This window comes from Diabrotica virgifera, chromosome 5 (assembly GCF_917563875.1).
Source record: "Diabrotica virgifera virgifera chromosome 5, PGI_DIABVI_V3a".
In the NCBI taxonomy this organism is placed as follows: Eukaryota; Metazoa; Arthropoda; class Insecta; order Coleoptera; family Chrysomelidae; genus Diabrotica; species Diabrotica virgifera.
In genome coordinates this window covers 163,857,240-163,882,130 of record NC_065447.1, presented here as the reverse complement: position 1 = coordinate 163,882,130, position 24,891 = coordinate 163,857,240, and the positions used below count along the sequence as shown (strand labels likewise).

Below are 24,891 nucleotides of genomic sequence, written 5' to 3'. Positions count from 1 at the left end.
TTATCGGCTCTGCAACGAATTTTAGGGTCCTGACTAAAAATACATAATGAAAAATCTAAAAGTGCGAATTTTGTTATGAAATTTGGTATGTGGGGTTATAATAATATTTGGAACAACTTGCTCAAATAACTTTTTCCGATATCTCTAACTCAAAGCAAAATATCGGTAATTTATGGTGTTTTTGAATTCGCAGTAGGCCGCGTTTAGAATTAAAAAAAATTCAGTTGAGTATCTTAAAAAATTTGAAGCTTCATTGTGTATGGACTGCAAAACTTCAAATCTGTATTTATTTTCATATGCGAAGTATCTATTTACAAATAGATGGAATTGTTAACAAATAAACGACACAAACTTTGGTATTAAACTTTTACAATTAGACTAACTATTTTTAAAATGATATGATATCATGAAATTATGAATTAGGATGATATTATGAAATGTAAATAAAAAATGGTCAAAAAATGGGGCCTTAAATTACATTTTTTGGCGCATTTTTTTGCTAGTGCAAATTTGTCTAGATATTTTACAGTTAGGTATAGCCTGTAAAAATCACGAGCCGCCACTGCACAAAATATTATTAATTTTACTTAAATAAAGGACGTCGTTACTCGTTAGTATACAAAATACACTAATTATGGGGCCTCTGTTGCGGGAACTATGACCAGGGCCTAGATTCCTGCACTGTAGATATCTACATGTCGCTTTCTATCAGGGCCGCGCCAAGGCTTTCAAGCGGCCCGGGGCAAGTAATTTTAGGCGCCCCTTTCCTCCTTCATCATCATAATCTAACCGTTATCGTCCACTGCTGAACATAAGTCTCCTCTAAGTTTCTCCATGTCTCCCTATCTTGAGCTACCAGCTTTCCAGTTCCCGACAGTTCTCTTTACATCGTCACTCCAGCGCCTTGGTGGTCGATCTCTGCTTCGTTTATCCAATTTTATAACAAAGAAAAAAATTGATATTGTGTCGTCGGGGTTGAAAAATATACGTTAAAATAAGTCCGGAAGTGGATAACTGACTAATTCTAAGCAACTTTTGTTCAATAATAATATACAGTTTTTTTTACTAAGTCAATATTTTTCCGTTTATTTGCGAGTCTTATGTTGTGCATGAGCATGAGTTGCGTTAATTTTTCAACATAAAAACCACGGTTTTAGACCGTTTTTCGCAAATAACACAAAAAGTGTGTATTTTATTGAAAACAATTTTTTCTACGAGCGTGCAAAAATGTCTACTTTCGCGCATGCATTTTAGTTAAGAAAGTTTTACTTTTCCGCACGCGTGTTAATTTAGAAATTTATTTCAAATATATCTTATTGTGTCCATGTTTTAATGAAATGAACGCGAGAATTCAAATAAAATAATTTTGACATAATATTCGAAAGTCAAATCAGTAGACAATAACAGTGGTTTTGAATCGTCGTCATGGAAACCAAGATCGTCGTCATGCTAATAACCAATTATGCTGAAACTTTGGTTTTGACAACCTTGTCAAAGAATTAATTTGTGTATGTATTTTCATATTAATTAAATTAATTGATTAAGATTTGGTCATTTTTTAAAGACTCGTAGAAAATAGTATATTAAGTATAGAGAACGGTAAGGGTTTTATACCGATCGAAGACAATTGTTTAGAGGAGGAGCGACGCGACGACTCCAATTATTGTCTGAGATCGGTTACCCTTAACGTTCGACATGCTTATAACGTTTTTTGCACGATTGATACCATTATAAATGATAAAATTAAACATTTTCGTCATATTGACTAGTTTCATTCATTTTATCAAGATAGATACTTTGGTTGTTAGGTAGTAACTAGGGTGCATAACAACAATGGAGAATTGAGTTTTTATTTAGTTGTCAATAATTTTAAGTACAATTTTGATTATTATAAATTAAAATATGAGCGAAAGTGAATTTGAAGAAATTGAACGGGCTTGGGAAGAAGGGCGTTCCGCAATTATTCCCGAAAAATCCAAGATCCGATATCAAAATACCTACCAAAGTTTTAAAAAATGGTGCGAAGTAGAAAAATAGTACGAAGTGTAGGCCTCAATAGGGCCGCATTTGGGATTATCTTTTTGTTTAGTCAGAATATATATTATCTTATAAAATACCAAATTTATGTTTTAATTTTGCAAAAGTGCTCGACAAAGAACCTGATTGTTTTAGTTGATATCCGATAATAGGAACCATTTATACAGGGCGAAAAACCCAAGAATTTATTTTTTTGCCAACAAGTTTATGTACGGAGTGCCTACAAAAAATATAAGTTTTATTTTTAATTTTTGATATAATATGTATACTACATTCGCTCTCGCGAGATTTTTTTTGAGACATTCGGAATAGGAAACCTACAACACAAAAATTCCTACCTCACACTGTTAACTGCTAAAATCAACTCAAATCAACTTAATCTTTCATTAAAAAAAGAAGAATTATTAGAAATAGTGGGAGTGTCTACTAATCTCATAAAATTTTGTGAAGTTTATTTCTACAAAATATTTTTATTTTGTACAATAAATAATTTTCTCATTTGCTACCAATACATTATAATGGTTTAAATAAATAAATATTGATTGGCGTAAGGTTTATGTTATTTTTATGTCTGTTTACTATTAATAATATTGGATATGAGCAGGTGCGTTGGTTTTGTAGTAATTTCCAGTCACTTCTGACAACTGAATTTTTCAAAAAAGAAATTACTAACGTCAGTGTCAAAAAAAATCTCGCGAGAGCGAATGTAGTATACTTAGTTGTTTGTACAATTCCAAAAAGTTTCATAATAATAACAAAAAAAATACAAATTACTCAATTATGTTGAAATAGTATACAGTGAGCACGTAAAGGTTGGAATAAATTCATTTTCTCAAGAATGGACGATTTTGGAAAAAAAACCCAAAACAAGTCAATTTTTATTTTTAAATTACGACTTTTTGGCATATATATTATACTAGTGACGTCACCCATCTGGGCGTGTTGACGTCATCGATGATTTTTTTTAATGGGAATAGGTGTTGTGTAATAGCTCATTTGAAAAGTAATTTAATTCTCTATTCAGTAATATAAACATTTACATAATTATTAAGAGTGTCCAAAAAAAATTTTTTGAATTAAATGTATTGACATAAAAAGAAGAATGCATGTAATTTATTTAGTTCAAAATACATTTTACTGCTCTCAGAAAACAGAAAAAAAAATGTTTATTTGAAAAATAATCATTGCTTTTCGCTTAAATGAAATGTTCAAACTGTCAAGAGGAAGGTGGGTGGCGGTTTTAATATTGAATTTAAGCAAAAAACAATATTCAAATAAACATTATTTCCTGTAATAATCTTCAAAAAGAAGAATGCATGTAATTTATTTAGTTCAAAATATATTTTACTGCTCTCAGAAAACAGGAAAAAAATGTTTATTTGAAAAATAATCATTGCTTTTCGCTTAAATTAAATGTTCAAACTGTCAAGAGGAAGGTGGGTGGCGGTTTTAATATTGAATTTAAGCAAAAAACAATATTCAAATAAACATTATTTCCTGTTTTCTGATAGCAGTAAAATGTATTTTGAGTAAAATAAATTACACAGTCTCCATTTTATGTCAATAAATTTAATTAAAAAAAAATTTTGGACACCTTTTATAAATAATTATGTTAATGTTTATATTACTGAATAGAGAATTGATTTACATTTCAAATGAGCTATCACACGACCCCTATTCTCATTTAAAAAAATATAGATGACGTCATTACGCCCCGATGGTGACGTCACTAGTATGATACATATACCAAAAAGTCGCAATTTAAAAATAAAAATTGACCTGTTTCGGGATATTTTTCCAAAATCGTCCATTCTCGAGAAAATGAATTTATTCCAACATTTACGTGCTCACTCTATATATTTGTTACGTTGGGATGTCCACGAGTTACTTTACGCAAAGATCCCTAGGTTCGAAATTAAATTATAGAAAATAACTTTCGATTATAGAAAATTACCCTTATTAAAAATACGCAAGTGTAGCTTAAAACAAAGTTTTTATTTGGATGTTATCGGATGGATGTTACAAACTCGACTGACTTTTAAAACATAATATTATACAATATCTACACATTCCTTAAAACTCCAATACATTCTTATCAAAGGTTTCAATCTCAAGTGGGCTAGTAAGCCCATCATTTCTTCACCTTAAAACAACGAAAAACAAACCATATGGCCCGCCGTATGTATAAAGCAGAAATATCTTTTAAACACGGACACTGCCATATAATGACTCGACATTCTCCCACCTTGGGGAATTTGACAAAATTTCTCAAAAAATACAGAGTCACGAAAAATTACAATAAAATATCAAACAAAGTGAAAAGTAAAATATCAACAAATAAACAGTCATGAAAAATCAAGAAAAGAAAATGTCACTTGAATATTACAGGAGTTTTAACTACCCGGCCACTTCGCGTACATCTTTCATTTAAATGGGGTGCTCTGCCTTTTGTCACTTCCGCACTTATTTCACTTGATTCTTCCTCAGCCTGGAGCTGACAACCGTTCTCTTGAGGCACTGTCTCTGGAGCCGCATCCCGTAGGGTAATACCCTGGATATTCTCGCCAGCAGTAACTGCCTCCACGACTTTCACTGGGTAAAGCCTTTGCAACGGTCTCAGAAGTTGGCCTTGTGCCGTCGCAAGACGAACTAACCGCACCTGATTATCTCTACCGGGTAAAAGTTCATAACTTTTCCTAAAGGCCACTGAAGACGCTTGATGTTGTCGTTGCCTACTAAAACGACATCCCCGATAGACACTTTAGACACTTTCGTCTTCTTCGTTCCCGCTTTGAGTTGAGCCAGATATTCAGCACGAAATCTTTTTCGCGAATGATTTCTCAACTCTTGCAAACGGCATATTTTGCGTGTGAGAGAATTCTGCTCTAGCAAATCACAATCCGGCAACTCATAACTGACTTGCTCACGTAAAAACATACCTGGCGTCAACGCGGCTAACTCAGTAGGATCATCCGAAATATACGTCAACGGCCGCGAGTTGACTATACTCTCACAATCACACAACAATGTCAATAAGTCTTCTAGTGGAGTCACTGAAGGTTTTCACCTCCGATTTCGTTGAACCTCCATCGATTTTCATGAAAATTGGTGACTAGTTAGAGGATACCTCAAGGAACAAAGGTGACATGATGCCAACTTGCGCTTTTATCCTGGGGGTGGATGCCACCCCTTCTCGGGGGTGAAAATTATTTTGTTGAAAATAACCCTATAAATCGATAGAGGGACAAATTTTAAGCAAAATTTGTTATATAAAGTTATTAATATAAATCAACACTTTTTGAGTTATTAAAGACCAAAAATCTTATTTTTTCGTAAAAAAATGCATGTCTTAAATCGGTTTTTCATGTATAACTCAAAAACTATAAGCTTTTACAAAAAAGTTATTATTACTGAAATTGAAGATCATAAAAAACTGAATACATTCTTCACTTAAAGAACTAAACTAATGTTAGTTCTGTGTAAGGTATTGGCAATTGAATGTGTATTTTTTTCGACGAGTACTCAAATCTAAGTATTCAAGCTTAAATAACAGGAAAACGATGCAATGTATAAAATATACCTGCTAAGCATTTGTCAAATTACTTCGAAATACCTATCAAATGAGCTTCAGAACAAGTTAATAGTGTCAAAATTAAGCAAGTTATGATGAAAATAAAAGAACCCTTTCGAATTTTTTAGGAAAAAGTGAAAAATTAAACATACGCCATTTCCAGAAAAATTAAAATTTATAGTAATTCTTACAAGAACTTCTTTATATCAGCATAAGTAATGATTTCAATAATTTTGACTGGTTGAGAATGCATATTTTTGAAAAAAGTTGTAATTTAAAAAAATCATAATTTTTAAAATTTTTGTAATTTTCATATTCATTTGGTAATAACTCCAAAAATACTCAGTATACGTAAAAAATTATATATAACCAAATTTTAGTTTTGTCCGTGTCAAATATTTTTCCTGTTTCACTATTTCTATAGGGTAAAAAATAACCGAGATAGAAACGTTTAAATCTTAAATTTTGCTGTAAGAACCATGCAATCGGGCCCATTTAACCTTTTATTTTAAAAAAAATAAGGGGTTTAAAAGAATAAATTCAACGTGCTTAAATAGCCCTTGGAATTATCTTTTAAACGGTTTTTTAGACAAACCTGATATCTTGAAAATGAACGAAGGTATTAAAAAAAATAATAACATTTTTTGGAAAAATTTTTAAAAGAAGTTTTGAAAAAATTTCGGATCGTAAATTTTAATGCTATCAACATGTTCGGGGGCTCATTTGATAGATATTTTTAAGTACTTTGACAAATGTTTCATAAGTTTATGTTATAAAATGCATCATTTTCCCGTTATTTCAGCTTGAATACTTAGATTTTTTTACTCGCCGAAAACAATATACATTCAATTACCTATAACTCACTTTTAGTTAACATTAAAAGGTTTTTATAGTAAGGTGTTTATTTAGTTTTTTATTGGCTTCAATTTTGGTAATAATAACTTTTTTGAAAAAACTTATAGTTTTTGGGTTATTGATGAAAAATCGGTTAAAAACATGCATTTTTCTCAAGAAAAATTAAAATCTTTGATCTTTAATAACTCAAAAAGTTTTGATTTATTTTAATAACTTCATATAACAAATTTTGCTTAGAATTTGTCCCTCTATCGAATTATGGGGTTATTTTCAATAAAATAATTTTCACCCCCGAGAAGGGGTGGCATCCACCCCCAGAGTAAAAGCGCAAGTTGGCACCATGTCACCTTTGTTCCTTGAGATATACTCTAACCACTCACCAATTTTCATGCAAATCGATGGAGGTTCAACGAAATCTGAGGTAATAGCTCATATCCACCTTCAGTGACTGCACTATTCATAATTGAGAGACGCTCGACCCAAAACTTTTCGCAAAAGTCCTTTCACAATACCTATTAATCGCTCCCAAAATCCACCCCACCATGCAGCTGTAGGGGGGTTGAAACGCTACTTAATACGTTGTGTGGAACTATATTCCGCGATCATGTTCCAGTCCAATTGCTTAAGCGCGTTCTCAAGTCCCGTAAAATTCGTTCCATTGTCACTATAAACCGTTCTCGGGCGTCCACGCCTTGCAACAAAGCGACGGAAAGCTTGAATAAATGCATTTGTTGACAAGGAGGTAACGAGTTCTAGATGAACTGCGCGATAAACGGCACAAGTGAACAAACAAATCCATGCCTTCTCGCCCGATTTCAAGTAAAGAGGCCCAGCTAAGTCCACCCCGGAAATCTCAAACACTGCAGCATCTCGAACTCTATCGGCCGGCAATGAAGGCGTTTGTACTTCAAACGATTTCCCATCTTGTCTCTTGCACACAACACATTCTTTTAAAATGGACCGCACAATCCGTCTACCCCCTAAAGTCCAATATTTTTCGCGGAGCAAACTAAGCAGTCCCTGTGTACCAACGTGACAAGAGTTTTTGTGTAAGCTCAAAATCAACTTGCGCACTATAAAATGTTCACCCGGAAGTAAGATAGGCAGACGAAAATCTTCCGTGTCAACTCTCTCGGTAACGCGAGTTTTTAAACGTATAAGTCCAAATTCATCGACAAACGAGTTCAGCGAGGAAATTCGTTTCGTATCTGAACCGAACGCTTCGTTCTGCACTAACTTCAACACAAACATTTCGGCTTTTTCGATTTCCTCCGCGACCAATTCGCCTGTAAGTTTTCCATTTGAATTTCTCGTATCGTAAAAAAATCGTAGCGTCCAAGCCATCATTCTTAACAGTTTTGTGTACTGCGAAAAGTAACGCAGGTGCCAATCGTCGGACGTCATATTCAATAGTGACGAAATGGCTTTTTTCTTTTTCTCAGTGCCGACTTCTTCTTCACCAACCTCTACTTTTTGTTGGGGCCAATAATTTTCGTTTCTGTACAACCATTCCGGGCGTTCCCACCATCGAGATTCGAACAATTGCCGAACACCACAGCCTCTTGATGGAAGATCGGCAGGGTTGAGAGAACCAGGCATATATTTCCAACACTCAGCATTGGCTAAATTTCTAATCTCCTGAACTCTATTAAAAACAAAAACAGACCAGTCATCCTTACGTTGAATCCAAGAAAGAACCGTAGTGGAATCACTCCAAAAATAAGACTCAACATGCTGAGAAAATTGTCTTTTGACTGACTGATAAAGCCTAGCACCAATAGTGGCTGCCAACAGTTCCAATCTAGGTATAGAAATCTTCAATGGAGCCACACGACTCTTAGGTGCTACAAGAAAAATCGAAACACCATCATTCCGAAGAACTCTCAAAAACACTACGGCTGCATAAGCTTTCTTACTTGCATCTGAAAAGGTGTGCAAACTCCAATGGTCAGCTTCAATGGGCCCAGCCTGGATCCAACGTGGAATCTCAATACTCGACAGTTCAGGAAGATGAGTAACCCATTCACAAAATTCCTCAGCCATGTCATTCTCGACTGGTGCATCCCATCCCAGGCGCTTTTCCCAAAGTTTCTGCAGCAACAGTTTAGGGAACAGAGATACTGGACAGGTAAAACCAATAGGGTCAAATATACTCTGAGCTACAGAAAGCATCAGTCTCTTAGTTATGGGTTCTTTTCCGACCACTCCCTGAAAAATTTCACCATTGATTTTTAGGGTGTCTCTTGAGGAGACCCAGAAAAGACCAAGAAGAGGGACAACTGTTTTTGTACTACCAGGAGACTCCCACCCTCTCAAATCCATCTTAGCTTCCTCCATGATGGCAGTTGCTTCTGATACGAACTTTCTCAACTCATTCTCATCGGTAACACTAGTCACACAATTATCTACATAGAACCCAATCACAAGCCTTTCAATTGTATTTTTAGAGTACGGCATATCATTACAACATTTCTCCAGCGCCTTTCTTAAATGAAATTCTATAGTAGCACCCAGAAGAAATGGACTACAGTTGACTCCAAAAACAACTCTCCTATGTCGAAATACAAATTCCTTTCCTTCATTGTTTACCCATAGGAACCTCAAAAAATCTCTGTCCTTCGAATGTACAGAAATTTGAAGAAAAGCCTTTCGAATATCCGACACAACACCTATTTTTTGTTGTCTGAACCGTAATAACACAGACGGAATAAGTTCAATAAGATTAGGCCCTACCTCTAAACACTGGTTCAAAGAAGGACGACCCTGTTCATGAGATGATGCATCAAAGACTGGCCTAATTTTCGTGGTTTCGCTAGTATTTTTAATAACGCGCCTGTGAGGCAAATAGTGCACAGAATTATTCTCTTCATGATTATTTACTATTTCCATCACACCCTCGTTCAACCACTCATTGAATATTAAATTATAAGATTCAAACAAATTGGACTTTTTCAACTTATTTAAAGTAGTATCTAACCTTCTTCTAGCGACAACTAAATTATCTGAAATTAAAGGATGCTTGTTTAACCAAGGTAACATAACCTCATACCTACCTTCGTTGTCACATCGGATAGTCTCATAGAAAAAATTCTTAGCCTCCTTGGCCGCCACCTCTCGCGTCAATTTTTCTACAGGATCGGTTATCCCAATAATATCAAGCTCCCAGAATTTCGCCACAGAAGAACTATCAACAAACAACGCAATCGACATCATAGATGTGCTGAAATTAGAAGCAACTGCCGGCACCTTGCCCATAAGAGTCCAACCTAACAAAGTTTCAACTGCTACAAGACCACACTGTAACTGATATTTCCTCCCTGTATACAATTTGCCTACAACATCAGCTCCAAACAAAATCTCAATTGGTGCTATATGTCCGACATCGCTGAGCGAAATATTCATGTCACTAAGTTCCTCAACCCAAGGGCTGTGATAAACAGGAGAGACATCTGCACAAATTTTTGGTTGATCTAAGGCATCAAATAAACAAGAGTAAGCTCCTTCACTCGCAGTTACCTTGTATAATTTATGTCGTTGTTTAGAAGTACAGTGGAACCTCGATAAGTCGGCCCCCGATAACCCGGAAGTCCGGCTAACCCGGACCGATTTTCATCGGACAAACATTACAATAAAAATGTATGTATTATGTTAAAACATTTTATCTGCAGCCGCTTCTGGAATGTCTTAAAAATATCGAATTTCATTGATAAAACTTCCCTCCAATCATAATATAATATTTGAGAGATAATGGGTATCTGTGTAATTTGAACTATATGATAGTAAAAATGACTCATGCACACGGCGGCGGCAGAGCGACATTCATTATCGCAAACAACAGGCACCTGTTATTCCTTTATTTATTTTCAACTGTCTTTTAAAAAATTATTTTTTAAACAATGGTCTTTTAAACAATGAAAGAGTCACTGTTCTTAAATTACATAAGCAGACCAGACGAAATTATTGACACAACCAAACTGACTGAGTTTTTTTACCTAGAAATTAATAATACTCTATATTGTCTATACTAAACTCTATACAACCATAGGTAACTGTGCATATATATTTCATATTATTTTGCTTATAAGGGACTTTATCTATAAGTATACCGTATTTTATTAATTTTTACCATGCTCTCCGGCTAACCCGGATTTTCGATAACCCGGATCGGCCGCGGTCCCGATTAATCAGAGTTATCGGGGTTCCACTGTACTTTCACCGCCAAATAACGTACGTACGATATTTTCCGTTCCTTTAGCAGAAAAACCCATTTCTTGTGCGGTGCGCTGTAAAATATATGTTCTCTGTGATCCAGTGTCAATAAGTGCCCTTACTTGTTTAGTACCATATGCACTTCTTATGTTTACTCGCAGAGTTTGTAAAAAAACCTGTGTATTATTCAAATTCGCAAGCATCCTCAGTCCTATTTTCTTCCGAGCGGCTAATATTTGACGTCGATGTATCAATTTTGTTAACAGGTAAATCAGGACACATCAAAACAACATGGGATTTACAACACAAAATACAATTCAAACGTCCTCTACATTTCTTCGAAGAATGTGTTCCCTTCAAACATCGAAAACAGGCTTTCTTTTCTGACAATGTTCGCCGTTTCTGTTCCATAGACAATTTTTGTGCTTTAAAACAATTGATACTGTCATGATGTCCTTCACAAAAAATACACCTGCCAACCTCATAATTTATCAACCCAGCAGCGGTCGCTGATGGCTGATCAGTTCCTTGCTTTGGTAATTTTATATTCTTCTTTTCAACCAGGTTATTGGATTTATATTTATTTTCAATGGATAAACCAAAACCTTCCGCTGCTAAATTAATTTTTTGTTCATTTTGAACTTCATTTTGTAGAAAACTCATTAGTCCACTTAATCTTGTCTCCAACGTTGAAACTTCTGCAGATTCTTCGACATTATGCATGGATACGGAACCTTCTTCTTCTTCGTCTCCGCGACGGAGGTTGGCAATCATCATGGCTATTCTGATCTTAGATGCTGCTGCTCTAAACAGTTCGGTTGATGTGCATCCGTACCATTCCCTCAAGTTACGCAACCACGAAATTCGTCTCCTTCCTACACTTCTCTTGCCCTGGATTTTCCCCTGTATAATCAACTGAAGTATGTTGTATCTCTCATTACGCATAACATGCCCCAGGTACTGCAGCTTTCGTGTCTTGATGGTTTCCAATATTTCCAGTCTTTTGTTGACTCTTCTCATGACTTCGTTGTTTGTTATATGCTCGGTCCATGATATCTTCAGGATTCTTCTATACACCCACAGTTCAAATGCTTCCAACTTTTTAGTAGTCGATGCGTTAAGAGACCATGCTTCTATCCCAGATACGGAACCAGAAGGCCTTAAAAACTGTGAAGATCTATGCCATAGTCTGATCATATCCTCCGGTAAACATGACTCAATAAGGGGATACAATATTGCCGCATATTACTCAGCAGTTATGCCTAAGGTCTCAAGTGAACGAAGTTGACTCTCCATCATATCATATAGTGCAGAAACATTACAAGAACTACTAGAAACTCGACTCAAAATTAACTTTAAGAGCTCCCTAATATATACTTCAATCTGGAGATCCTCTCTGCTAAACCTAGACTTCAAACTCTTTATAATTTTTGAGTAATTATCGGCTACTGCAGGAAAACTCTCCACTAAACGTCTGGCCTTACTACCGTCTACAGTGGCTTGTCTCAAATATGCTATTTTGTCGTTTAAATCAATTGATGGATCATCATGCACTACTTTGAACTGCGACCAAAATGGAAGCCAATCTATCAAGTCCCCAGAATATTTCTTGAATTCGATTGGAGGTAATTTAAAACTGCGCTTACCTTTTATTGATGATTTTGAACTTACTAAACTGGGTCTGTCTCTGTCATCACATTTGAACTTAAGTTCATAGTAGCGTGTGCTGTATCTATCATTCCACGACACAAAGCTCATTGTACTTAACTTGTAAAAGTTCCCACTGTACACTAATTTGTTGCCAGGGTCGAGTGTCCACCGTTTCAGATAACAAATTATCCAAAACATTACAAGCTACCGTAAAAGCAGTACGAAGCACTGTTCGGCGTTTTCTTTCTAATTTTAATGCCATATTTTCTCGCTTAAAAAGGTAATAACTTCGGCCGAGTCTCACGACAAACGAATTTATTCGCTGGAAAAAAGTTTACACTAAAATAAGCGAAAACAACTAACTTTTAAGCACACCCGTATAAAAGTCCTTATCGCGGTCGCCAAATGTTACGTTGGGATGTCCACGAGTTACTTTACGCAAAGATCCCTAGGTTCGAAATTAAATTATAGAAAATAACTTTCGATTATAGAAAATTACCCCTATTAAAAATACGCAAGTGTAGCTTAAAACAAAGTTTTTATTTGGATGTTATCGGATGGATGTTACAAACTCGACTGACTTTTAAAACATAATATTATACAATATCTACACATTCCTTAAAACTCCAATACATTCTTATCAAAGGTTTCAATCTCAAGTGGGCTAGTAAGCCCATCATTTCTTCACCTTAAAACAACGAAAAACAAACCATATGGCCCGCCGTATGTATAAAGCAGAAATATCTTTTAAACACGGACACTGCCATATAACGACTCGACAATATTCATATATAATTAATTATTAATATGTCATGACTAGTGACTGTTAACTTTTCTAAATTTGAAAATTTTGGGGAATGCATATGTACTATAAATATGAACTAAACGTACAGTCAAGCAATGAGGCATGCAAGTCATAGGTTTAAAGTCCAGCGAATTGATGATCGTTTTGTATTCCTTGATCACCGTAAACAAACTTCTATCACAAACTCCAACTTTTTTGGCCACTTTTTTCACAATATCTTCAATCACTAAACCGGGATTTTCTTGTCTTTCACATTTAAAATTATTTCTTTAACGTCAACGCTAAGAGGGCTTCTTTTACTGCGTTATCGAGGAGGACTCCAATGTATTTCAACCAATTCATCAGCAGAATCAGTGGATGCAGCGGCGGCCGGCCAGGTGAAGTAGGTGAAGGCGAGCTTCACCAAAAAATTTAATTAAAATGAGACAAAAAAATAAAAAAATATAAGTAGCATGATTATATCTAAATACTGAAATACTATAAACCTACTCTTTTTTAATTAATCCAAAGATTAAAAAAGAATTTCAATATGTAATCCAAAAATTAAAACTGTAGGTCCTTGACGGTCAGATCCTGACCTGTCATTTGATTTCTATGACTCGTGCAAAATTAGATGAAGACGTGGATGAAATTTCGTTTCTCGGCTGCACAAGTATCAACGGTTGTCATGGCAACGTGACGTCATCATATCGTCACTGGTAGTACCCAGAGATTAGCAAATGCAGATGAATTTAAAAATAAATCCGCCGTATTCACCTAATAGTAAAAGTTTTAGTTGGATGCGTGCTATGATGGGCAGTATTCGTTTTTTTTTTCGGAAGAAGTAAGACCGCAAATCAGTTCAGCTGGCTACACAGGCTTTTTAGGAGATTTAAATGATTTTGAGTTTACATTTTTAGCAATAGTTTTTAGCGGCATTTTTTATATTATAACAGATATTTTATATGACGTTTTTCAAAAAAAAACGTCCCTAGATATTCATTTTTGTTTAAACTACATAAAAAAGGCTCGTCAATTAATACGTGATAAAACAAGCGAATAATTTTTTAATTCTATTTTTGACAAAGCAAGCACAATGACCGTCATTAATGCTTTGAAAAGATCTAGTGCGATGATGGTATGAGCACGAATGCAAATTTTATCCAATACAGAGCATTAATTTTTTTTATTTAATATAATATGATCATATTTTAATAAAAATGGATGTACATTTTCAGGAGTGTGATGAATTAAAATTCGTAAGCTTAGCAGATACAACAAAGTTTGGGTCAGACAGTTTGATCATTCCTTCCGACTTCCGACGCTTTTTAAAATTTATTTTGAGTTTTTGGCAAAAAATTTACTAAAATTCAAAGACTTACAAGAGAGCTCTGCCCTTTCTATGCTGACGGAAATTTAAAAAATGGTAATCTGCAAGAATTGGTTATAAAATTACAACCAACTAAAGACATTGTTACAATTCCATAGAATGATACCCAAGCCAGGAAAGAACCACATATTTCCGCAAAATTACAGGCCGATTAGCTTACTTCCAGCAGTCAGTAAGATAGTGGAGCGAGTCATCCAAACCAGGCTCCAATCAGAGACAGACAGGCTAGGCATAATCCCAGAAGCACAATTTTGATTCAGAGCTCAACATTCCAGCGAACATCAAATATTAAGACTTACCGAATATATAGTAGATAAAGCCTTTGATAGAGTGTGGCATGATGGACTGACATACAAAATGAGAGATTATGGATACAACGGGGCCATGACGAAACTCATCTCCTCGTACCTAAGCGACCGGAAGTTCAGGGTCCGGATAGGACCAGTTCTGTCAGAACACGGAATGCCGGAAGCTGGAGTACCACAGGGGGCAGTTTTATCACCCCTTCTGTATAGCATATATACAGCAGATGTTCCAAGAACACCCGGGACATTGATCAGCCTTTATGCAGACGACACTGCAATTGCTGCAAAACACATGAACCTAGATATAGCTGTAAGAAATCTACAGACGGCATTGGATACAATAGAAGAATGGAGTATCCAATGGAAAATAGCAATAAATCCAGATAAGACCCAAGCGGTTATCTTCAAAAAGAGAAGAGATAACCCAGAACAACAGCTAACATTGCAAGACAGACCCATCGAATGGCAAAACAAAGCTAAATATTTAGGAGTCACAATGGACCAAGGTCTAACATTCACATGACATGTCAACGCAACAGTCCAGAAAACAGCAGCGGCCAGAGCGGCAATAAGAGGACTCACAGGAAGAAGAAGCAAATTAGCTATGAAAACAAAATTAAGACTTATAAATAGCATTACACTGCCAATAATTACATACGCATCTCTTGCATGGGGTCACACGAGTCAAAGTAACAAAAAGAAGATACAAGCGGCACACAACAACTGCCTCAGAGAAGCTGCAAACGTGCCCAGATATGTCGCCGAACGGTTCTTATTTAGAGACCTAAAACAAATAAGAGTACTGAATATTATGGAGGAAAAAGCCAGAACAAAATTTGCTGAGCTAGAAGACCACCCAAACCGGATCCTGCAAGAGATATTAAGGTATGATGTGTACCATAGATGGAAACACAGGAGACCCAAACAGCAAATATTAGTTAATATATAATAAAGGCTAGATAATCGTAGCTCTATCAAAAGAAAACAACTTGCTCACCTTTGGCATCTCATTATATTTATTAATGTTGATTTTTATACGTTTCAGACATCCCTCAAAAAAAATATACAAAAACTTCAAAACGGCTTCAGCCACTAAACAAATCAATAAAATATTAACAATAGGCGAAAGCCACAAAAAAATATTAGTAACAAAACCCAAAAAACGGGCATGAGGGGCCCACATCCTCGAGCGCCGAGTCACCGAACTGGACATAGCCCAGAGCGGGGACTCGGCGCCCGAGCAAGCAAAACAGATCGAAGATAAGTCACTAGAGATAGCAGGAATAGAGCGCCTCACGCTGGCCTGCATTGATCGGGGTAGGATTTCATATGGGAGTCCGTGTACCCAAGACTCCCATATGATAAGCACTTTGCTGATTGAGAGCCCCTATAGCGCATCAGAGTGCTATCGGGGGGTAAGTGGATGGTCTGGAGCATTGAAGCGGGGTGGAGTGATTCCTGCTTACGGGAGTTAATCCTCCTCGCCCCAATGAATTGTATCACCCGAATGTCATTCTCTAGGGGTGAGCAAGTCTCTCAGGCTGGGTTAAATCACTATGCTTGCTTGCTTGCAATTCCATAGAATACCGTATCTGTAGAAAGAAGTTTTTCGTGCTTAAAAAGGCTAAAAACTTTTAGTTTGACTGTTATCGCACTCATAGAGAACTATTAAATAAACTTATGCACCAGCATCCTTTCTATGAGGATACCATTGATAGATTTGCTTCCATAAACGGTCGTTTATAAAAGTTAATTAAGTCAGTTTTATTAATCTATCTACTACATACATAGGTACTGATTTTTTGCTTAAGTATCTCTTCATCCTCGTCTCTAATATAAGTGCCATGAAAAAGTTTTCAAGTTGTTAGGGCCCTAAACTCTAAACATTTTTTAAAGAATTTTTAATGAGATTTGGGCGCGTCATAGGTATAAGTATACCGAAATTTCTTTTGGGTCCGGCAGACTTTCCTCATCTTCACCACTTTTTTAGGCCACGAGCCGCCGCTGAGTGGATGACATTTTTGGTTTCAATATCTGTTATTGAAATAATACGTGGTTACTGTTACACTAATCACAATTACGTATAGATAGGGTCGTTATACAAATAAAAATATATACTGAAATAGTTTTAAATCGCACAACAAATAATTGCTAATTCCAACATTAACAGCATAAGTATAATTTATTGTCCTTTAACCATCAAGACGACTAAAAATTTACTAACAAATCGATTCAAATTACAAAATTTTAATACCGAAATATACCTACCTAAATCTTGTCCGAACCTCTGCCGACGACGACGACGCTGCCGACGACGTCGGCAGTAACGAAATAAAGATGGACATTTAGGTTAGTTTTTAAATATTTTTGAAGAACTGTTATCTGCATGTATGCATAAAATATTCATTAATTTTATAAATCGGACCATTTTTTCACTTACTATCTATTCAGTGATAACAATAACTTATTTACTATGCAATAAACACTGATAGTTGAGAAAAGAAAAAATTAATAAAGTGTCATAATTATACTGTTACTTATCGGAACGAGTAGACTCATTTGGAACATCTTTAACAATTATCTTTATATTTATCGTTGTTTATATGCCCTGCATCGCTTATTGAATTATACTTTAGTGTGAACTCTCAAATGCTTTTTCAAACTACCTGCTTCACTAAACTGTTTAAAACAAATTTCACACTTGTACGGTTTTTCTCCAGTGTGGACTCTCAAATGTTTTTTCAAATCACCTGCTTCACTAAACTGTTTAAAACAAATTTCACACTTGTACGGTTTTTCTCTAGTGTGAACTCTCAGATGTCTTTTCAAACTACCTGCTGCACTAAACTGTTTAAAACAAATTTCACACTTGTACGGTTTTCTCCAGTGTGGACTCTCAAATGTTTTTTCAAATCATCTGCTTCACTAAACTGTTTAAAACAAATTTCACACTTATACGGTTTTTCTCCAGTGTGTATTCTCAAATGTACGTTCAAATAACCTACTTGACTAAATCGCTTTAAACAAATTTCACACTTGTAAGGTTTTTCTCCAGTGTGTACTCTCAAATGTCTTTTTAAGTTAAATGGATCGGTAAATTGCTTTAAACACATTTCACACTTATAAAGGTTTTCTCCAGTGTGCACTCTCAAATGCTTTTTCAAATCGCCTGTTTGATTAAAATGCTATAAACAAATTTCACACGTGTACGGTTTTTCTCTAGTATGAACTCTCAGATGTTTTTTCAAACTACCTGCTGTACTAAACTGTTTAAAACAAATTTCACACTTTACGGTTTTTCTCCAGTGTGAACTCTCAAATGTTTTTTCAAATCACCTGCTTCACTAAACTGTTTAAAACAAATTTCACACTTGTACGGTTTTTCTCCAGTATGACTTCTCAAATGTATTTTCAAATAACCTGCTTGATTAAACTGCTTTAAACAAATTTCACACTTGTACGGTTTCTCTCCAGTGTGTACTCTGAAATGTGTTTTCAAATTACCAGCTTGATTAAATCGCTTGAAACATACTTCACACTTGTGAGAATTTTCTCCAGTGTGAACTCTCAAATGAACTTTCAAATCACCTGCTCGATTTAACTGCTTAAAGCAAATTTCACACTTGTAACGTTCCTGTCTAGTCTGAATTTTTATACTTTTATTTACGGATTTTCCTTCGGCATCTTGACGTGTATATTTTCTTTTATGAGATGAATGTAACGTTTCCATAATTTTTATTTTATTCTCCTCCTGGGGACAACCTAAAATACAAACCAACTATAAACATTTTATTGGAGCGGAAAATTACTACAGAAATAAAGGAATGCAATGTTAGTTCAGGGAAGTAAAAAAGTACCCTAATTGTGGTTGTTTGGGTAGTATGGACCCCTACAATAAGAACCTATATCTGTACCTCAGAGCTAAACTGTATTAACTGTGCTTGCATTTTTTTTGAAAAATTGTATTATTTCACTTTCTACGTAACAGACTTCACATCTTTCATATGCGATACGATATTAAATCCTATTTAATGTGGTTCCAAAGATAGGCAACGTTAACTTGTATTAAGTCCCTCCGTAGTTCCGAGCTAAACAGTCGTTTACACTTAATACCCAGCAAAATAAAAGTATTATTAGTAGTATTAGTGGAGTTATTATCACTTGCACATGTAAGAAGTATTAACTCCTTGGACCGACGTAAAACCGTGGTGTGCTACCGTAGTCAGTATTCTGTGGAAAATAAATGGAAGTAGAACTAAATGACTTCAAAGATTTTAAGACTCTTTACAACAACAACACGTTCCAACTGTTCACCTTTTATTATAAGGAAAAAACTCAGCAGAATACAGACTTTCGTATGTCAGATGTTCTCCGCTTGCAATTATCGTGTAGCGATAATTTAGGATTCTTCTTCTTCTTCTACGACACTACAGCCCAAATTGAGCCTTGGCCTCCTTTATTTTTTGCTTCCATCCTTTCTTGTCTGTGGCTGCTCTTCTCCATACACGGACTCCTAAAAGGGCTTGTGCGTCGTTGTTTACTGTGTCTTCCCAGCGCTTTCCTTTTCCAACCGGTCTCTTTCCCTGCATTCTAGCATTCAGTGCTCTTTTTGGTAGCCTATCCTCTCCCATTCTTATCACATGTCCGGCCCGTTGCAATCTTTGTATTCTAATGAAGTCTGACAGGGGTGTTTTCTTTCAATTCGGAAACATTCCAATCTGTTGATCGTAACAGAAATCCTAGGTGTTGTGTTTCCTGCGGCCCTGCGTGTGATTCACGATAAGCCAAAGGAATTTAATAATTTTTAGAAAAATTTATCCCACTCCGATAAAGCAGATTAAGTTTATAAAATTTTTCCAAAATAATTGTAAGTGAACAACACTCATGATCCTTTGAGTTTCGTTTTTCGTTAGTTTTGTTTACTCATTTTGTTTTATAGATATTGTTTATTTCATTTAATTAAAAAAATAAGTGTTCTTGACTAAATTTTGTTTCATGTATCGTATTATCTCCAGATTATTTATTCACGTGTGTCAACTTAGAGGAAAGTCGCCATTATGGAATAGCATTTTGTTTTGGGGATATAAAAAAATACCTTTATAGAAATGAAATCAGTTCAATGTTATGACAAATCAGTCATACATTTTTATGTAGTAATTAAAAGTCTTCTATTAAATATTTTAATTAACAAAAAAAATTGAACAAAAAAACAAAATCCCAAATGAGTAACCAAATATGGAATAGTTAAAGTTATATGGAATATAGGTATAAACCAACATATCAATAACAAAAATAGACACAAACATCTGAGATCAAATAAATTTAAATAAGAAAATTGTGAAAAATGAAAGAAGTAGCTTCATTCACTTGCAGACATCACAGATCCATGCATGAAACTTTGGACCAGCACAATCATAATGAGCCCACACATTATGCACTTAATCCACTATTCCATAATTAGGCACCAACGACTGTCCATATTTGGAGTTGTACATTAGTTCAAACTAGTATCAACATTTTTTCAAGTAGTAATGTTTTAATTACAGAAGGTTATAGGGGGATTGCAGTCATCAGCACCATTGGAAGATTATACTCCAGGCTATTAAGAAATGAAATAGAACAAGAAATTCAAGGAAAGCAAGCTGAAGAACAATCTGGTTTTCGTGCGGGACGTTCAACGGTAGACAATCTCTTCACTTTAAAAATAGCACTAGAAAAAAGAATACAAAGAAATCAGGAAACCCACATCGCTCTTATCGACCTAGAAAAAGCCTATGATAGTGTCCCCATTATAGAACTATGGAATTCAATGAAAGACATCGTTATCGATGGAAAACTCATACAAGCAACTAGAATGTTGTATGAGACCACTAACACCAGAATCAAAAACGGCAAAAATTTCACTGAGGCATTTAATACTTCAAAAGGCCTCCGACAAGGATGTTGTCTATCTCCCACTCTCTTTAAAATATACCTTGACCAATCCTTACAGAGGTGGACAAAAGCAGTAAAACCGATGGGACTGAAAGTGGGAGCTGACTTCCTATTTACATTATACTTTGCGGACGATCAAGTTGTAATAGCCCAAGATCAAGATGACTTAAGCTATATGATACGGAAGCTAAATGAGCATTACCAACAGGCAGGATTAGTAATAAATATGGATAAGTCAGAATACTTCATAGTGGGAAACGAAGACATTGAAAACCTACCATTGGAACAAGGACATATTGTTGGTGTGAAACAATGCAAATATTTGGGAGCTATATTTAACAAACGAGGAAATAGTGAAGATAAAATACAACACAGGATCAATAAAGGTAGAAGCATCACTAGATCCCTCAATTCAATTTTATGGGACAAAGATATCAGGAAGGAAACAAAGAAAAGAATATATGAAAGTATAATGAAGAGCGCTACAATCTACGGTGCAGAAGTTTGGGACATAAGTGCAAGAAATAAAAAGAAGCTACTTAGTACAGAAATGGACTTCTTGAGGAGAAGTTGTCAAGTTTCCAGATTAGAACATGTAAGAAATGAAACAATTAGAGAACGTATGAAGGTGGAAAAAACTATAATGGACGATATTGAAAAGAGACAGCTTACATGGTTCGGGCACGTTAAAAGAATGAATGAGACTCGCTGGCCGAGAAAAATATTAGAGTGGGTCCCACCGGAGAGAAGAAGAAGGGGACGACCACGGAGAAGCTGGAGGGACAATATTCAGGACGCAATGGATTCGAGACAATTAGATGAAGATACGTGTTACCATAGAAAAAATTGGAAGCTGGGTATGGAGAGGCGGCGACAGCCGTAGAAATCCATTATATATATATATATATATATATATATATATATATATATATATATATATATATATATATATATATATATAAATCAAAATCTATATCAAAGATATAGATATAAAATCTATATCTATATAAAAATATACCAAAGATCTACATCTTATGTTTTTAAATATATATATATATATATATATATATATATATATATATATATATATATATATATATATATATATATATATTAGTGATGTAACGAATATTCGCATTCGCATTCGCATTCGCGAATATTCGCATATTTTTGCATATTCGCATTCGCATTCGCATTCGAGAAATTTGTGCGAATGTTTTGCGAATATGAAAATCAGATAAAAAAATAATTTGATGTCTAATATTAGGTTAATAATATTGTTCTGAAGCTATCTTTTACGGCATTTATGTAATTTACTGTTCTAGTTGGAAAATAAGCCACAATTTAACTTGAAAAATAATTTTGTTGAAGTTTCGACTTCCACTTCGAAGGTCGTTATCTAAATATAATAGATAACGACTTCCGAAGTGGAAGTCGAAACGTCAATAAAATCATTTTTCAAGTTTTAATTGTTAATTATTTCCCAATTAGAATAGTAAATAAGGTTATTAAAATCAAAATCTATTCACTTTTCATTTTTCTATTAAGAAAAGGCGACAAAGAGCAATTTGAAAACAACAAATTATGCAATGTAAACAAATAAAACAAATTATTCCCTAAAACTTTTATTAGCCTGAAGCTTTTAATTTTAGACAATCAATCAATCTTGAACGAACTAAGGATTATTCAGCTACCAATATATAAATAATACTATAAATAGTCTATGTTTTTTTAAGTCAACAGTTTAAACAAACAAAAATAAACAAGTTAATAATCAAAATTTAAAAGAGGAATATTAAACTTTAAAAATAAAAGTCTCGACGCCTTTTCTCCTTCAAGTCTGTTTCGATGTGGTGTATAAAGAAGTCCAGCGCCACTAAATAAGCGCTCGCTCGGGACACTTGTTGGTGGTGTAACTAAATATTGCCGTACTACAGGAAAAAGAAGATCGTACCTTCCCTTGTTAACTTTCCACCATGTTAGAGGGTCGACGTCACCTGCCACGCGTTTTTCCAATGAGTATTCAGTGAGAGTTTTACGGATTAAAAGATGGACAGGGTTTTGAAAACTAAGAAGAGGCATGTCGTCTTCACTATCACTTGTATCCATCAGTAAACTCATCTTTTCTTTTAGAGACAGACTGTTGCGAGTTTCGTGATCTTCAGATTGATTTAATTTGATACGCTTTGCATTCGGGTAAGATGAATTGCAAGATATGTCGGTTTGGCTGTCTCCCAGCAAATCCAAAATATGCTCTATGACACGCTCTTTAGTCGACGTATTTTTAAAAAATTTTGATTTATATCTTGGGTCAATGAAGGTCGCCGTGGAAAACAATATTTCATTCTCTAAACCTGAAAACTTGCGAATGAGCTCGTCTTTCAAGACAGTAATCGTATCACCAATGTGCTCATCGGAAGAATCAAGATCATGAACAACTTTTTCTAGAGTGGTGATTAAGGGAATCACAGAAGAAATAGAAACATCGCTAGCACTTAACTCTTTGGTTATTTCTTCAAATGGTCTTAGTAAACCGATAAGTTTTTCAATAATCATCCACTCGTCAGAAGCCAATTGGGGAATTTTATTATTTGCCGATGCGTACAGACATAACGACTCTTTGACTTGTAAAATACGCTCCAACATATAAAAAGTGCTGTTCCACCTAGTAGTACATTCTTGTATAGTCTTCAGTGGTTTTTGATTAAGCCTTTTTTGTATACTAGTCAACTCATCTTGGGCACTGGTCGAATGATGAAAATGAGTTGCCATCTTTTTACATTTTGTTATGGCAGACACAACAGTTTCTTGAGCTTTCATTCCTGCTTTTAATACGTTTTGAATCTTGTGAGAAGCACAGTCAATATGTTCAACATTTAATAAGTTAACACCTTTTTTCATGTTAGCACCTGCATCGCGAACTACACATTTCACTTTATCTTTAGGTATTTCCCAAAACGACAAGATGTCTTCAAGTTTGTGAGCAATATTTTCTCCGGTGTGGCGGCCTTCATTGAATACTTCTGCTTTTAACACTATCATTTTCCTTTCAAATTCTTTTGTGATCCCATGACAAGTTAAACTCAGCAGCGAAACTCCAGAACAGGTATCAGACCAAATGTCGGTAGTAAATGATAATTTTTCGAACGACTTCAATAATTGAAGTATTTTCTCACTTACTTTGCAAAATAATTTATCGCAGATAAATGAAGTAAAATACTGACGCGATTTTAAATTATAAGACGGACACAAATGCTTGATAAGTCTTACGAAACCAACACTTTCCACGAAACGAAATGGCAAGTCCTCCAACGCAACCATTTCACTTATAAAATTATCCACTTCCAATGACTTAGCAGAATTATTATCCCACTGTTTTGTTTTATCCACACATTCTTGAAACGATATTTGTTTCATAAATGATTTTATTTGATGCGAAGATGATGCCTGCTCAAGTGATTTAGATGCATCTTGTTTTCGTTTTTCACACTCTTCCAATTTGGAAAACTCGGTTTTATGCATTGCCTTTAAATGATTTCTCATGGCCGTTGTAGTTCTTCCTTTCCTTGAGTATTCTTTATTACACAGCTTGCACTTAGCTCGTTCAGCATCGCAAATTGGTGTGAAATAAGTCCTTATTTCACTATAATTTGATTTACTCATCTTAATAAAAATCTCTAATCAGACTTTAGCTACAAAATTCACTTGTATGTACTTGAGCACGAGCAGAGCAAGGCGAGTGTAGTGACACTTGAGTCATAATTGTAATATATATTAACCTTTGATATAGGATATTTTAACAATATTATATATCACTGATATAAAATATGATATTGTTAACTAATTATTATGTCTACGACTTCCGTTAGATGAGTTCACATTGCAATTCAGCAAATTGCAATTAAGCAATTTTCGAAACAAGATTACACACCCACACACCTCGCGCGAACGAGACTGCCGGCAAGCCTTAGAATTGGCGTCTAATTAAAAAACTGAATATTCGCATTCGCATTCGCATTCGCGAATGTCGGTGGCAGATATTCGCATTCGCATTCGCATCCGCGAATGTTAAAAAAATGACATTCGTTACATCACTAATATATATATATATATATATATATATATATATATATATATATATATATATATAAACATA

The 24,891-nt window shown here is 34.9% G+C and overlaps 2 protein-coding genes across 2 annotated transcripts; both read right to left on the bottom strand.

Moving 5' to 3' along the window:
- Positions 1 to 4,088: 4,088 nt before the first annotated feature.
- LOC126885517 (uncharacterized) lies at positions 4,089 to 9,865 on the bottom strand. Its single transcript, XM_050652097.1, has 2 exons — positions 8,758 to 9,865; positions 4,089 to 4,180 (listed from the first exon to the last, which is right to left on the bottom strand). The coding sequence occupies exons 1-2, from the start codon at positions 9,863 to 9,865 to the stop codon at positions 4,089 to 4,091; spliced, it is 1,200 nt and encodes a 399-aa protein (XP_050508054.1).
- Positions 9,866 to 13,388: 3,523 nt separating this feature from the next.
- On the bottom strand, positions 13,389 to 24,398 carry LOC126885515 (zinc finger BED domain-containing protein 4-like). The gene is made up of 2 exons (XM_050652096.1): positions 22,690 to 24,398; positions 13,389 to 13,524 (listed from the first exon to the last, which is right to left on the bottom strand). Exons 1-2 carry the CDS (start codon positions 24,396 to 24,398, stop codon positions 13,389 to 13,391), a joined length of 1,845 nt encoding a protein of 614 aa, XP_050508053.1.
- Between the last annotated feature and the right edge of the window lie 493 nt (positions 24,399 to 24,891).

What these genes read in the sequence shown, in the direction of transcription:
- LOC126885515 (XM_050652096.1), bottom strand. Translation starts at nt 24,398, where the DNA reads ATGAGTAAATCAAATTATAGTGAAATAAGGACTTATTTCACACCAATT. An exon ending in TGGAAAGTTAACAAGGGAAG is followed by an intron (nt 13,525 to 22,689) that starts GTACGATCTTCT and finishes TTTTTGGTGAAG; the next exon opens with CTCGCCTTCACCTACTTCAC.
- LOC126885517 (XM_050652097.1), bottom strand. Translation starts at nt 9,865, where the DNA reads ATGAATATTTCGCTCAGCGATGTCGGACATATAGCACCAATTGAGATT. An exon ending in GAGAGGGTGGGAGTCTCCTG is followed by an intron (nt 4,181 to 8,757) that starts GTAGTACAAAAA and finishes CGTTGTTTTAAG; the next exon opens with GTGAAGAAATGATGGGCTTA.